Below are 17,259 nucleotides of genomic sequence, written 5' to 3' on the forward strand. Positions count from 1 at the left end.
TCATAATCATGAAACTGCAAAATTGTATATATATACATAGTATTAGGAATCTTTCCCCCTAAAAATCATTTTTCGAAAAATCAAAAAATATGCAATTTTATTTGGAATGGATTCTTTTTTCAAACAAGTAAAATACATAATAGATCACACTATATCAGAGTTCAAATACTCGTCATATGCATGAAAACAGTTTACAACAATGAAACTGACAAAATAAAAATTAAAAAAAATTCTTGAATTTCAAAAGATAATAATTATAGGTAGCAATGTTTTGAAAAAAAAATGCATAAATACGAATAATTTATCCACTAAAATTATAAAACATCAATAAATGTTTTAAATTAAAATAATATTGCACAATATAGACACTAAAAATCTGAAAACACTTTGAAAATCTGACCAGAGAAAACAAAATAATATGTATGGAATAGCGTACAGACAAAAACTTCTTCGGCCCATGCCCGAAGACATGGAAAAAAAACATCGTAAATGATTACAACGCTAATTTCATACGTTGGTCATGCATGATTAAAGTACAAAATACAAATGAAAAAAATCACATACAAATGGAATAAAAGTGAATCGACGGAGAAAACGGTTTGTGGTCATTCCCACTCCTAACGAATGGGTCACACTAGCATAAGAAAATCGAGGTGAAACAGAGATACAGTCGATAGAATAGTCGGAAAAAAAATATTTTCTTCATCAGTGCTAGCGCTTTTCCATTGGTGTTTGTTATATTTTACTCGTCAGATCGGAAATTCGGACAGTCATGTGAGTATAGGAAGGGCCGCCGTTTAAAATTGACCCGATATCTCCTAATTTGTATTAGTGTTTTACATTTTATTGGGAAATTTACTGATTGCAGGGCAAAATTGTCTAAATCTGAATATGGAATTTATGCATCCGAATGACGTGTAGGAGGTCCAGCCTGCTCATTCACTGATAAGTCATTGCACATCTATTCCTGGGATTTATAGCAGGGTACCGAGCTTGGCAGTTTTTGTTTGAAGTTTATACGAACAAGTATTACGTTTAAAAAATCGATTACGGTTACGAGTTCCGTGTCGACAATGACATCACTGTCTATTTTTTTTAGAATTTTCTTCTAATTTTGCTGAATTTTTTTTCACTACTAGGTCATTAAATTTATCTTTTTTTTTTTTTTTCGTGGTTTGATCTGACGAACCGTTTTCTATACCGGGATTCATCGTCATGTATTCACGGCTGTAATACTTTCTTATTAGCTAATAATTTAATTTCGATCAGACGTTATCTTTACAAACCAAAATTGGTTTACTTTAGTTCCCACCAAGATATTTCTTCTAAATTTACTGCGTAGTTTTTTATTGTGACTCCACCCTTGATAGGTTCTCCACCCTCTCGTAGTCTATCCATCCACATAAGTGGTTGGCCATCAAAGCCAGATGGTCCTGGTAAATAAACGTCTCTACTTCTTGTGGCATTCTCCACAATCGGTGCCACGAGGTATCTATCTCCTATCAAAAATTCGTCATCGATTTGATAACTGTTTTTATCTGTTGGTGCAATCCACCAGATAGGTCTTATCGCCCCCATTCCAGTATCGCCATCGATGTATTCTTGGAACGCCTTGGTTAATTCTTCATACACTGTCGTCTCGTGTATTTCAACGTATTGCTTTGCGAGCTCAGTCACCTGAAAAAAAAATAGCATTTTATTTTCACCTTTTAAACAAAACACTGTTTCTGTTTGTTTGTTTGTCTGTTAGATACTGACGATATCTCACGAAGGCGAGGTTAAATCTGCAACAAATTTTGCATGTGCATTCATCATATCTCGGAACAGAAGCCTATCGATTTTGGATGAATTATGTTGTATAATTAGCGAGTTATTGATTAATTAGTGATTGGACACACGGTGTCGCTACGAAGTAATAACTTTCGATCGATGAGTCTTCGGTCTCTGACCGATATTCTCGTTTTTTGTTCTTGTTGGGTTTTTCCGAGCTCGAAAATCGCCTCGACCAATCGAATTCAAATTTTTAGTATATATAAAGATTGAAGATGTCGCATAAAAGCTATTTATTACTCGTTTTCTTCCTATCGAGACCGAATTATTACCCGTACTTTTACTAGTTTTTACATTCACGGGCACAATTTTATATCTTTCCGTATCTCTCTCTCGAAATTGCTTATGACATTTGTTACTATTCGATACATGAAATCTTTTCCTACATTACGGTGATCTCACAACCATCTGAATTTCGAGTCCAGATATTTGCGCATTGCTTTCATATTTTAGTAAAAAATCACAAATGTTGACAATTTTTTGCAACCAGGAATGGAAAATGGTTTGCAAAGACATACATCCTTCCAATGCACATAGTTGACCCCAATTAGTACCACCTGTACGATGTTGAACCAATGTCGACTGCCCCATTTCACTGTTGTTCTGACTGACTCACTGTTCAGAACCGTTATCATAATATCGATATATTATACAGTGACGTATAATTTCTTTGTTTCTCAAAATAAAATATCATACCTCGTCGTCATATTGCCATGGTGATATTGAAAATTGCATCGCGGGAAGAAATGCAGTCATTTCGAGCCATCGAATGTAAAGTTCCCGTTCCGGTAAATATTGTTGCAAAAATCCGTTTTCATAACCATTTCCTGAAAATGAGCGATAAATATTAAATTTCTAATCTGTGTGATTGGAAAAACTACTACTAGCGAATGTCTAATTGCCGGCAAGTCCGCTATGATAAGTGGTTGAGGGACGTGAAGGGAGACAATATATATATTTGATGATCACTTATAGTGATATTTGGTCTGTCGAGCGTCGTTGATAGCTGGTTCCCTCTGTAATTTGCCATGGCTTATGCACGCCACCTAACGTACGGCGTGTAAATTGAAGTCTAACGCAGATGTCAGCAATTTTATCGTAAATAAACTGCGATTATTTCGATTAGCTGTCGTTATTGGGTTGGGTTTAATCAAAAAAATTATTATTTTATTTTAAAATTCGGCGCCCGAAAATAAATCAGTCTTAAACCGGCTTGCAAAGCGATATGGCGATAATAATATTGTACTTTACTGTTCTTTCCAGTCGCTGAGGAATGACCCCTTACATTACTAAATTAAAGAATTTCGATTAACATTCTCAAAGAGAGTATGTGCATTTTTGTACGTGTAACTTTTGTATACATGTTCTGTTACGAGTTTTTTTAGAAAGTCTACGTGAACCAGTTAAATTACCACTAGATCTCCGATAAATTTCAATATTTTCCGAATAGTGTTTCCCCTACCTCCGATCATATCTGGTAGAATGTAGGGATATCCAAGTAAACTAAAAGTTAAAGCCGTGGGTATCATTGTCTTCAAGCCTTTCGCTGGAGTCCAGTTCGAATCTTTATCCATCATTCGCACGAATATTGGAAGATCTTGGTTTCTCCATGATGCTCTAACTTCAATCTGATCGCCAAGTCTAAAAAAAGTATATTTAACCAATATGGGAATCATATTATAAAAACAACTTGAGAAGTGTTATATCTCCATGTTTGCATACGTCAAAGTTTTTATTATCTAGTTAAAATTTAGTTTCCTCCGGAATTTCCCTCAATCTGGATACGAGAGCCGTGGTCGAAGTAAATGTCTTTCAATTCAACGTCGATGGTGAAAATCCCCGACTATACACAGCACATGTTGCCTCAAAAAAGGCGGTGTTTTTAGCTTTGCAACGACTTCAATTCTAAAAATTCGGCATGATTTTATTACTTCTAGGTTAAAATTAGCTTGTAATGTGACTCAAATTACAAAAAAACATAAAGTATGGCATCGGCCTGATTTCAAGATTCTTGTACAAAAAAAGATAAAAAAAAATTGTTTTTGCGTCTTTGTCAACTCGGGTTCAAGAAAGCTGAATATATAAGGTTACTTTAGTGCAACGACCCGATTATGTACATTTAATGAGCTGACGTCACTGAATTATTTAGGATGTAGATTCTACAGGTAATGATTAACGAATATGTCAACAAATTCATTTTACAACCCGGTACATAAAATAAGCCATAAGCCATTAAAATAAGCCATAAATAGTCAGGGGGGGGGGGGGGGCAAGTTTTAAACATGCCATTACAGTCATAAGCTTACACAGCCCCCTATATCCGAAACTGATCCTAACCCGAAGACATTATGCGCGGAAATAACAGCAAACTGGAACGTCAAATTAACGCAATAAATCGAAACGGTTTTTTGTCTCGTTGAATCGAAAAGACCTTACTATGGATGCAAAGCATGAAAGTGTATTTTGTTTTAAATGCTTCGGGAAAAAAATGTAAGGAAATTTTCTCAAAGCATGGCCACGCCCACTCACTTGCAAACAAAGGAGTGATATCTGAGCAATGTTATGGGTTACCATTAAAGTCCCGAGAACTGCTAAAGTTTCGAAAGTTCGGAAAATCCGATTATATTATCTGTAAAAAAATAAGCAATACGGCGCCACATTTCGTCGATGTGGGAGAGTTCACAGTGGACGCCAATTGGAAGCTAAGCACATTTCAATTTTTTTTTACTTCGGTCTAACAGAAGGGCATTGGGCACAAGGGACTCTGAAAATCTTAACGTAAAAACTGTGTTTGAACGCATTATTCTTAACTATACTCATTATTTTCAAATTGATGCCATGCACGTCTCCAATCAAATTATTCTTTGTTCCTATCGCGCGGGCATGAGAAAAGCAAACAGACGTTATATAAGTGTTGACACTCGACAGTGAAAGTCTTTTCCATACTTTGAAGATGCAACGTCGTAACTGATAGGTCGCAGATAACCTCGATGCCTTGCCAGAAACGACTCGAATAAGTGAGTGTTCCCATCGCTGGATTACCCCCATGCAAAATATACACGTGCTTAGCACCAAGGGCGAGGAGGGCACCACAGAAATTTCCATAGTCGCATTTTCAATCGCGCCTCAGTCTCTAATGAAATACTTCGTGCTCGTGTGACGAATCAGATCTAAATAATGTCCAAGTTAAATTAAATTTTGCTTGTTTTGCAACTCAAGAAACAATTTAGCAAGGAACGGCAGCAGAGACAAGTTACCATAGGTAGTGAATATTCTGACTAGTCATGCATCAGTCACTCTATCTTGTTACTGGGTACTCCCTTAGTATGTGAATCAATATGGTGGACGCCGGAATGTAGTATGTGTACCAGGTTAGGGTAAGGCCATAATTTCGGGTCCAAATACTACGGGCTAGTCCCCGAGCTCGTAATAGAACTAAAATAAGGGAAATTCGAATAAAATGTCCTAACCCTAACCTGGTACACATACTATATTCCGGTGTCCGCCACTTTGGTTTACATACTACGGGAGCGCCTGTGACTGACCCAGGATCGTGGCGAATTAAAACAGCCCGAATTAATCTCAAATTTCTACATCGCATCGTAAAGTTGCAGATTCATTCAATATTGAAAATACCTGTGAGCACATGCTGCGTAATCCGTTGTATAAGTTCCAGGATTTTTCAAGAATTCATGCGTCTGGTAATCAGGTATTGATGTTAGATAGTTTATTTCTCCAGCATCAAATTTAAAAGAATCAACTCCATATCTTTGACGTACTTTTTCAAGATTAGAAACATACCTAGATAGGAAAAAAGGGGTTATCTTCGGGATTTTAAAACCGACCAACGCACCAATATATAGGCAGGAAATTCTGAAGATACCGGTACTTCGTTAAAGAGGCCGGTTTGAATCGCTGGCTCGTCTGAATGAAAACAGTAAAAATATTCCCGTGATGGCGCATTTTTTCCGATTTCTGGTAAAATGAACAAAACGATTTGTCGGACTGCTACGTGTCTAATAAAAATGAAGCAATTCCAATTGACGACAATTACATTTTTTTTATTCTCTAAAATCGATAAAAATATCTTGTTGATAAAAAATATAGGTCCGTAGTAACGTGCACCATGATTAGTTGTGTATGTATCAAATTTTCCAAAGAATAACAAACAATGGAATAAAAAGGGCAAAAGAAAAGTGACGATTTTTGCTTGCATTTTACAATGTTAAAATGCCTGTACTGTAAACAAAAAGTGAATCGATGTTTTGACTATCTATAAAATTTAAAATAGTCACTTGAATGAGGACAAGTCAAAAATATTTTTTTTTACTATATATCTTCAAACTCCCTCCAAAATATTTTCAAGTACAAATGAGAGATTTAAACAAGCTTTTAGATGATATTATTACAACTGTATCATGAGCATGATAAACTTTGTGACAGCAAGGAATGCTGCACCAAACAGTATATTTCGGTAATAAAAGAATGACGTTCAAAAATACGGTGTCATTCAACTTAATTACACAATATAAACTTCCTAGATACTACATGTTATTTGGTAACAGAGCAAACAATGTTTACCGCTATTTGCGCCACTATCCACAGCCAAGTTGTTAAAAAAAATGAATTGTAATGTTGGAAAGGGTGTTTCATTCGTTCAGATTTTTTTATTAGGTTTAGGCATTTGAAAAATGTTTTCAACATCTATGAATGGGATTAGTCTATCGACAACGGAACGGAACAAGAAGATTTCCCATTTGTGTTCAGAGCTGTGTTGCAAATCTATATCCGTGGTTCATTTTATCAGCTAATAAAACAAAAAGACACACACACAAAAAAAGACATCATTCATGAAGCGGTTGCCCCTATAAATAATGCCTATACGAAAAATATATACATTTAATAATTTGGGTAAACAAATGGTTGTGCAGAAAAAATGAATACGCGCTTTTATACTAAACTATATATATATACATGTAGTGGAAACCGGTAGCACCAGTATCCCGACTTACAATGAAATCAAATCCGAATTTAAAATCAAGTCCGCGAACGTTGCGCGAATCGGTACCGGTACGGAGTTGGTTTTGCTGAATAGATTGGCGACGTGCGTAACGGAGGCGGAGAAGCACAATGGAATCAAAAAATAAATTTAATTAAAATGAAACGGCACTAACACAATGAAATATAGATTTTGTTGGAATATCAAATACTACAACAGTCGGATAAAACTTGAAGAAAGTAATAGCATTATAGCGGTTGTGACCATCTTTGAGTACTGCAAATGTGAAATTGATTGGTCCATCAGTTACAGAAAAAGGTGATTTTTCCGACATGTAAATCACCCCGACAACAAGACTACCAACAATCGCAACAAGAATTTAGCAAAACAAGTCCAATAAACGGCGCTCCAGAAGTGTGTGTACCAATATGGAGGTAACTAATTTTGTTCGACTATTTTACATCAAGTTCTGTAAAGGTACTGAAACAAATGGGCTAACACACTTGGCTAACGCAGACAGTCTCCGAATTTGTAATAAAACCAAAATAAAGAAAATCGGAATCAAATTATGGCCTAACTCTAACCTGGTACACACACTACGGGATTACCCAATAAACAAATTGAATACACACCAATCACAAGCTGCAGGATTAGTATAGTCGACCAGAGCTCCAACTCCATCCCACCAAACAACGTTGCCAACATCTCCTTCGCCATTTTTAACAAAATATTGCGTTTCATTATAATTTACAGATCTTCTATTAACAAATGTTGTCACCCATGTTGTGACTCGAAATCCTTTATTGTGTAGTTGTTCTATCATCCCAGCTGCATCTGGAAACTTCACTGGGTCGAAAGTGTAGTCTCCGTAACTCGTTTCGTAACTGAAACAAAAAAAATCGAATTCGTCGGAGTCGAAGTTTCAAACTTTCAATGGTCAATAAATCAAAGAAGACCTAGGCCCGCATAGGTAAATTTTTCTGTTATCAGAATTTGAATTTTTCGAAGTTCGTAGCTGGTGTAAGAGTCGTACTTTTGCATTTGTGTTTACCCGGAGGCCGGAGTCGAAGACGCTTTAAAAATAAACGTCAAACAACCTGTTTATCCATTTCCTCGCCTATGTAAACCATATACATATATATAATAACATCTCACCCGTCATCAATTTCAAGCTGGCTATTACTAAATCCCTTCGCTTCAATTTCATTTGCATATCCAAGTACGACATCTTGAGTGACATTTTGTTTATATCTTGCCCATGTAGACCAGATTGGTGATTTAGTCATTCGTCGATCGGGAAGTTGTTGTGGTCGTTTCAAGAGTCCAGATTTCTATAAAGAGTCGAAACAAGACTTTACTTGGTGGCCAACACAACCCTTTTGTGTAGCTACCGTAAAAATCAAAACTGATACCTCTATGACAGCTAAAAATGCACGCTAAGAAAGAGCCATTTAAATAACAACCAGGACCATCTATCCATTCCTACTGTAAAAAGAGGAAAAAAAATCGAACGATAATTCTTCCAAACTTAAACATATTTTTACGCCTGAGCGGCAACTTATGTATTGCCTTGTTTAGAGCAAATATATGCTTTGGTTAACAAGAATTTAATGTTTAGACTTTTCATGTAAGTATGTATAGAAGAGTTCCCGAACACATATGTCTTCAAACTGTTTTGCTTTTAATTGTGTAAGCTGCAATAAAGACTATTTAAAATCGTTTTATTAATTTATTGGGGATGATAGTGCTTCATGGAATTTCGTCCCCAAACCTATCTTATTATTCATAATGAAATATTGCCCGACAACACAATCAGTGTATTTTTACAATAAATGAATTTGACGTAAATATGATTGATAATGAGATGAGATATGAGATGTTTACGCCTTGTTTTATAACAAGCTTGACCTAAGTAATCAATGATATATATGAAAAGGACTGTACCGGAATCTTTGTATAGCCTCCTGTAATATTCTACATTATGGGCGAAGGACTGGAGCGCTACTGAACCAGGAATTGTCAATGCATACATATCTCGTCTTCGGTTTGTGTTCACGATATGTATTGAATAAATAGTCATTCGGGTTGGCAATTTATTGTGTTTGTCAAAAATTATTCAAACGTCGATAAATTTAATTCGTGATGTAAGAATGGGGAAGAATGCTGAAGCGAAAGTAATTAACACTTTATTGGTAACGAATAAAGTTTGTGACTCATGATTTTACTTGCACTTTACAATTTGCAGGGAATAAACCTATAAAGATCGAGTTACGTCAATTCAAATACAACAACCTCAAGAACAGAATGGATTGATTTGAAGGAATTACCATTAAATGTGAAAAACCACTAAATTGCGGACTTGGGCGAATACGCTTCTCAGACGGCATCCAGCTAAGCTATTGTTACGCTATAAACTTGAAAATGTTATTTTGCTTTAAACCGTGATTATAAATTATATTCATCCGCGTATGGGACTTGTTTATTTATTAACACTCTATGATTGATCAAAGATAATCACATTTCAATTTATTTTAACTTGCTTGCCAGATGTTGTTTGAAAGCGACAGACGTGAAGTTCAAGCTTAAGTGTTAAATTATAATAACTTCAAGAATGAATCAAAGATAAATCGGCGATAAACATGGTTCTAAAAAGATTATTCTGAGAACACATGACCGCATAATTATGACGTCATGCCTAATAAACAGATGCCAATATTCGACCTAATATATACCAGTCAAGATATATTCCATTGTATTAGTGAACTTGTCTACGTTTTCACATATAATTTACTCCCAAATAGAAATATCACGCATGTTCCGTAAAGATGATAATTTCGACTTAGTGTTTCAAATAGAAATCTGCAATACTAAAAAATTATAGACTGATTTAAAATTAAGATTTTTGGAAATTGTTGTTATGCTGTTACGGCTTTCTTGCGTAAATACAGACAATTGTATACTAATGTCGATGGTCCACTTTATCTCTTTCTTCATTATGATATTACTTTCGTTTTGTTGCGTCATAATAACTTAGGATGGGGCTCTTCAAACAGGGGGTCCCGACCCACCGATGGGTCGTAAATGGGCCCATTGGGGGTCGCCGAAAATTTTTTTTTCCCAATAATTTATGTTGAAACAAAGTATCGATCAAATTTGAAAGCTTTGGAACCAGTACAGAGACCTACCATCACCGAAATAGAGTCAGGATTCGATCTTTTGTGCGAAAATGTATGCAAGCACATCGGTCTCATTACAGGTATTGGCAATTTTATTATTATTTTTTAGTATTTTCTATATTAATAAATTTTGCTTTATTTTTATTTTAGTTTCTGAGGGTCGCGAAAAAATTTCGCCATGCCAAGTGGGTCGTGATAAAAAAAAGTTGAGTAACACTGCCTTAGGATACAGTTGCAGTCCTAGTTGTGTTATACGATAAGAATATAATGATATGATACCATGACGGAATTATTCTTTCCGTGGAATACGCTTTTACTACGTTAGATCGTTTGAAACAGCCATAAACTTGGATCGGATTTAATGATTTGTTGCGCGCTAATAAAGAAAATATTAAAAGAAAAATAAAGAAAAGCTAAAAACGAAAACATGTGTGAGTAGGTATTCAATGTAAAAAAAAATTTTTTTAATCAAAAAAGCCAGAACATGTTAATACCATACGTTTTATACAAAGTTATAAATTATGTTTTAAAAATAGCTATCTTCAACAAAATGTATTGAAAAGTCATTTGTTAAGTTCATAGTCCTAAGTACGGGCTTGCAACTTTTGAATTACTTTAAATAAAAAACCAAATTCCAAAATGGTATATTCGAAGCACGTACCAAAAACACATATTCATGCGTCTGTCTTGCGTCTGGTGATAGAAAAACTCTATATTTCAGAAATGGTAATCCTTCTGATGACGTTGCACTTTCTCTATACGGTGAATTTTTGAATGAACCTAAATAAGAAATATGTGGAAAGGTAAATATTATGAAAAAATGCCCCAAAAAACGTCGATTCCATGCACATACCGCGCATTTAAAAAAGGGTCTTAGTATGATTCATGTTTTGTGTAATACTCACTGCTCTTCTCAATCATTCCGATGGTCATCGGAATAAAATAAATGATTTTTGCGATGGTTACGTAATAAAAGCGTAAATTTACGTCAAGACACACAGCCCATCCTTGATAAAACAGAATATTATTCAAAAGTAAATAGAACGTTGACATAGAGCAGAACTATCTACTACTTTCATTGGTAAGTGGTAATCATCATTATGCGAAAGAAAAATTCAATATAATAATTTTTATATTTTTGCATAATTCATTCCTGAGAAATAATCATTACACCATTTAGTACTCATGTCTCTGTAATGTCAGTATATTACCGCGTAAGCTAACACTTCTTTCATTCATAAATGTGTAAATAAATGTTTATTTACAATTTGAGGACGAGCTACTGTGACCAATATATTCGCCCTAATTTCGAGTTTCTAAGCCACAAATGAATGTCCTGCCTGTCTGTGGTAAACCTTATTAACATTTCATCCTACAGCGGAAGTTGTAAGATTTTGTGAGACGTCACAATTAGGCAGAAGAAATATTAGAAAATTGGGACGACTACCGCTTTCTCTTTATCGGCATCGGGCATAGTGCTTACTACCACGGCAGGCTGGTAAAGAGAATTTAATATACATAAAAGTGGAATAACGTATTCTGTCGAGTCTATAATATTGTTCAATGGAAATTTGTATTTGATTCCGCTCTCCAGAAAACAAAAACGACAAACTAGGATTGTATATTGCGGCTTCTCTACTGTGAAGATAAATTTAAAAGGCATTGATAAACAATGGTGCAAACATCCAACGCCCAATGTCACTTATAAACAAGCATAATGTTTTATCACGTGAACTCACCCTTGAAACATAGTCTATAATTCTCAGTGCTAACATGCAAAGGTACATCAGCATCAACATACAATGCTGCCCCAGTTGTCGAAAGCCAATACCGTTCCAATACAGAACCATATTGTTGAGCATCTGAGTACATATCTCCCGATAAGTAGAACGACATCTCTTTTGACCATCTGAACCATATAAACAGAATCCATTTTAAAATCAAAAACGAGACAAAATGAAGTAACTTCAAAGCGTTCACGTTGACTGTAAATTTTGTATCAGAATGGGTCAAAATTGCTTGGAATGGGGTTATCATTTTAAACGTCGATGGAGTCTCTGATTAAGATGACGGTAGACTCCGTGTAGTTGAATTAACACAAGGACACCTGTACAGTAAAAATGCTATGTCAAAAATGGCGGTATTTTGTACCAAATTGGAAATACTGGTATTGTAAGTCGTGATGTGCCTCTCTTCAATTCAAACCCAAACAATAATGAGGGTTTGGTATTTTCATTAAAAGTCATTAAGGCTGGGCGTTTTGAATCGAATCGAATAGTAAATTATTCGAATCGGTTCGGACAATAATTTCGAATCGCCGCCATCTTTTTCGTTCGCCTACAGGTCGTGATGAATCCCTCATTTTGTTATTCATTTCATATTTTTGAAGTGCAATTCTGACATAAAGACTCTTTTCTTCCGAGTGAACTATTGGGAAGAGATGTTATACTCACTGTGTGGGAACTGTTCGAGTGCTAGGTTACTTGTTTTCACTAATTTATGTGTCTGAATCTTCCAAGTATTATGGATTCTATTCGAATAATATAGTCGATTCGATTCTGAAATCATCAGTTATTCGAAAATGCATTTGTCAATGCAAAATACGATCGCTGCATAGACGAAAATTAATTTTAGTAAAAAAATAGCAAATTAAATAGCTTCAAAATCCATTTTTGTATTAGTTTTTAATTTATTGTAATTGGGTAAAAAATGAATAAAAAAGGTAAAAATGCATCAAATTTCAGAATTTAAAGAGAATTATCATCAATCGGTCATATATCATGTATAAGAGTGGTATAAATCAACGACATAGGGCAGTGCAGATGTATCGTTTCAAATACAATTTTAGCACACATATAATATGTTAATTATATTTCAGATACCAAATCTGGATTTTCTTGAAAGTGATCGTCATATTTGGCCTTGAGTAATTTTTGTAAAAGCACGCACAAACAATGAACAATTATTTGGTGTGATGCTTATATATTCGTTCAGCTTTATATTAAGGGCTCGGGTATTACGCGATTATTTAAGTAAATACCTGATTGTCGCTTCAAAGAGCTAACGTTAATGATTTAATTGAATATAATATAATAATACAGTATCCCAGTGACCAAAGTCAGTAAAACACGACGAATTGCTTCTATATTATGATGTTATTAAATTTAAGATTAATTTTCCAGGAGATATCCGGTCACGAGTGCATCGTGGAAACCAAATGTTATGTGGTAACTATCGTACGTTTTGTTTGTGAACTAATTTTAAACTCTTGACATTAGCCTCCTGCATTGTTGTAATAGTCGGAAGATATATTGACATTAGCCCAATATTCATTATCAGGCCTTACTGCCTAAATTTTTAATATACACGAATGCTTTGTAAAAGAACATCTTTATTGAAAAATCGGTTTCGAAAAATGGAAGACTTGGCAAATTTGTAAGATAGAACGCGTAAAAGTATGGCTCGAAAAAGTTTGAATGCACGCGTTACGTTTATTTTTGTTGGAAAATGCAGAGACTATGTGCGAAAGCACATTTTCAAGAAATTAATCACATCGGAAATAGGTGTTGGACTGAGCATGACTAAAAAATCTAAGATTTTAAAGAGTCTAAAATCACCAAAAAAAGCACGGTCTACATCGGTCTCACATACATATTAAACATATTTACTGACCTGAGGTCAGTTCACTGACCCCCATTGGGGTCATCTTGTATTTAGGAATAATATGACAATTCGGTATTTATTAATTTTATTCACCTGTTTATAGGCCACCACTGATAATACATTTCTGAACCACCGAACCAGCCATCTCCGTATGGTGACATTGAAAAACAGTCTGTTGGTTCCAACCATTCTGCTTCACTAGTCCATGATACTTCGTAGGAAGCAACGTTCTGGAAAATAAACAAACAACATATGTTCTTTCTTCATTTGTAAATATAGTTGTTTCGTCAATGTGATTTCACCATCACGTGAAAATGATAATATTGCCTCTTGTGGGTGTGACAGAAGATCCATCGTCGTATGATATCATTATATTTCATTTAAGCAAATACATATTGCTATGTAATATGATTAATATTTAGAATACGTAAAGACATTGGAACACAGTTGTTTGATGAATACTTAAAATCATGAATAGTTTGGTTTAGTTTAGATTATAGTTATATTTTGATATGGTATATTATCAAAAACAAGCGGGCAATGCTGATATAAATGGGCACGAGAGCCAAATGTCAAAACAGTTACTTCGAATTAGGCCAAATTTCGAGCAAATTATTGGGCCTGGTAGTCATCACAATAAAAATATGAAAATAGAACAATATCCTTATGGCGACTATTTCCATCTTCAAGTACTGGGAGAGAGGGGGTGATTTTTCCACAACAACAACGATCACAAGCATCCCGACAAGAACAACAACAATAATAACAATTTAACAAAACGATTCATTTGTATATTTCGTGTTCAACAAAAACAATTTATTACATCGTGATATAGTTCATAATTTCAAAAAATGGGTTTGTTTCATCATCCCTATATTGCCTTTCCATATCCTAGATAATTGTCAAAAGAATGTTTTTTTTTGTTTCTACCACTTTCTCGTAAATTAAGTTTTGATATTTATGCTGAATTATCATAAAATTATATATGTGCCGAATTAAAAGTGCTCACATTTAGAGAAAGTTATTAATTAATAGGTTTATTTATTCTCGGCATTTTTAAAAATCTCGAAATCGTAACTTTATTTCTCACAGAGTATCAAGGAAAACTAGGGACTGCAAAGCATTACTACGTGTTATGAAAACTTTGTAATTACAAATCTCTGTTACTTATGTTACGCTTCGTTTTGTTTTTCGCATAAAATTTTTCAGTAAAAATTTTCAGTTACATATGGGGGTGAAACTAGATAGTCGAAGAGATATTTTTAGTTGCAGTTTTTTTTCTTCACGAAGTTTTCAATGAAAAAAAAACTTTTGTCAATCATATATCCACTTATATGTAGTATATGTGTGACTTCGGAGAGATTTTTTTTAAATGAAAACAAAAAGGACCGTTGAGATTATAATTTGAGTTTTTCTATGTTACGCCCTGTTTTAATATTTGATATTGATCACACAAATTATTGTTATTCACTATTGACCATATTAAATTTCCCCTGTTCTCTGTAACTTACTTGTTAATAATGCTATTCTATTCTGGTACTTACCCCTTCCATTCCGAGGTCTTTCAAGGTCATAGTCATTTGAGCGTCGCCATTTTCTTCACTGCTGAATCGAAGGCTGACAGTCTGATCTGATTCCGAGTTTGTCCCTTGTTCAGAACTAACAAAACTGTAGTTCAGGGGTCCTCGACCGTCAGAAGCTTGGGCCAAATGGGTGGAAAGCACAGTCTTTTCCATTTTGTATTGATACTGAAGCTGTCAATTGAACAGGCAAATCTTTTAAAGCGAATGAAAGAGGCTTGCTATGGGAAAAGCGAAGATTGTATTTGAACTGTATTGAGTGTAGTTCACATTCAGACGATGGTGAGTAGAATAGGCCAAATAGGATTCCAAAAACATAGTTACACTGAATTCCCTAGAAGTGTATGTACAAAGCCTCAACAACAGTAAATACGAGTCAAACCCTGTGTTTTCATATTTGCAAACGTTGTTAGAATTGCAATATATCCCCGCAAGTTAATGTTAAGTTAATTAATATGAATGTTATCTAGATATTTCCGTTTTGTCTTTGCTCAAAAAAGGCAGTTTTTGTGCTTGAATAATATCTATGCAAATTGTACCGGCATTCCCGCCATTTTCTAACCTGCAATAAACTTGAGTCATACAAGACTGAATATGTTGGAGTTGGCATCGGCGTAGCTTCGTCCTCCGCTTGTTTTGATTTTGTTATGAGGGTTATTCCCACACTCATAGTTATTATTCCAACGAAAAAAGTTAATGCAGTGAAAGCTACTAAAGCCCAAATTCTCTTGTCCGGAAATGCCTTCGTCATTTTCACAGTCAGATAAGTCACAGTGCCGGCAATAATCAGGCACATTTACTACTTCAGTCAGTCTATGGTTGTTTGCTGTCGAACTCAAACGTTCAGTTACAAGGGCGGCTTTATGAAGTACAGTGGTGGATTATTAATCGGCGAAGATAGTTTGCTTAACGAGTTGTACAACAGATAAAATTGTGCAAGTCCTGATTACATAATTGCTGAGTACACACGTATGCATACATAACTCTGTAAATGAAATACTTTGTACGCATTCGCATGTGACTTGAAATTACGTTAGACTACAAAATACCAACAGGGTAACGTATGCAAACGTTTGATATCATTAACCCTATGACCTATATAGCAATTAGATTAGAAGTGATGGCGTATTCTAACTATAATACGTCACCCAACACAAACGCGATTTCGTGGTCATTGTATGTTTTTGAGATTTTAATTGCGTCAGTCTAATATGCCAGTAGCCTTTGCATCTTACCAAATACCACAGTTGACGATATTTTTCTGTCAGTCATCTACTGATTTGAAAATCCCGCTTTAAATGCAGTAGTAACCCACGTTAGAATATCCGATACAAATTAATGACTTTCATCACTACCGGCGCTGGAAAGAAGTGTTTACAATTTCGTTATGAGCTAGACATTTTGTCACTCATCAAAAGTTATGCCAAATTGATCTGCAACTTCCACTCCGTAAAAACAGAACCTGCAAACTTGTACAACTTCCTGCAGATAAATATACGGACGCTCAATAGTAAACGAGTAATTTGTAGCTTTGTTAAATAACTTTTCGCTAAATCTTGCTACTGTTCCAATAAACAAACTACCGTACATGGAAAGAACGCATAGTGAGTATTGTTCCAATGCCTTATAATGTCAAAAAAAGATTCGGAACTAGAGAAATGTATACTACCTATTTGTCTGGCAAACAATCATCCCCTTGGTTTCGGCCTGCAAAGTAGTTTTAAAATTGGAGACACTCCCGGTCAAATCCCGCTATTTATACAAGCATTTTGTTAATAATTGACAGAGTATACGCGTACTATGCGGGTATATATCTCCGTATATTTTATTTAGACACATTAGCTTGCCGAAGACCCAATCCTTTTACTTTTTTCATTTTTATCCGAATCCATTTTCCGCCTTTCCTTTCCACTACACATCTTCACTTTTCCTTTATCTCCCTCCCTTTTCATACTCTTCTTTTCCTTACTGATCTTCTTCTCAGGTCCCTACTCATGTTGTCATGTTGTTT

The 17,259-nt window shown here is 35.0% G+C and overlaps 1 protein-coding gene across 1 annotated transcript; it reads right to left on the reverse strand.

Annotated features, from left to right (window-relative positions):
* Positions 1–222: 222 nt before the first annotated feature.
* Positions 223–16,591, reverse strand: LOC120329892 (myogenesis-regulating glycosidase-like). The gene is made up of 11 exons (XM_078118702.1): positions 15,811–16,591; positions 15,213–15,422; positions 13,762–13,898; positions 11,745–11,914; positions 10,667–10,785; positions 7,985–8,160; positions 7,462–7,713; positions 5,467–5,631; positions 3,293–3,471; positions 2,527–2,657; positions 223–1,677 (listed from the first exon to the last, which is right to left on the reverse strand). Exons 1-11 carry the CDS (start codon positions 16,042–16,044, stop codon positions 1,297–1,299), a joined length of 2,154 nt encoding a protein of 717 aa, XP_077974828.1. The 5' UTR covers positions 16,045–16,591; the 3' UTR covers positions 223–1,296.
* Positions 16,592–17,259: the final 668 nt, after the last annotated feature.

Source organism: Styela clava, chromosome 12 (assembly GCF_964204865.1).
Source record: "Styela clava chromosome 12, kaStyClav1.hap1.2, whole genome shotgun sequence".
NCBI lineage: Eukaryota > Metazoa > Chordata > Ascidiacea > Stolidobranchia > Styelidae > Styela > Styela clava.

Coding starts and splice junctions, on each gene's coding strand:
- LOC120329892 (XM_078118702.1), bottom strand. CDS start 16,044: ATGTGCCTGATTATTGCCGGCACTGTGACTTATCTGACTGTGAAAATG. Junction 10,786..11,744: donor TTATAGACTATGTTTCAAGG/GTGAGTTCACGT, acceptor TTTCTTATTTAG/GTTCATTCAAAAATTCACCG. Junction 8,161..10,666: donor CGCATGAATATGTGTTTTTG/GTACGTGCTTCG, acceptor GACTCTTTATAG/AAATCTGGACTCTTGAAACG.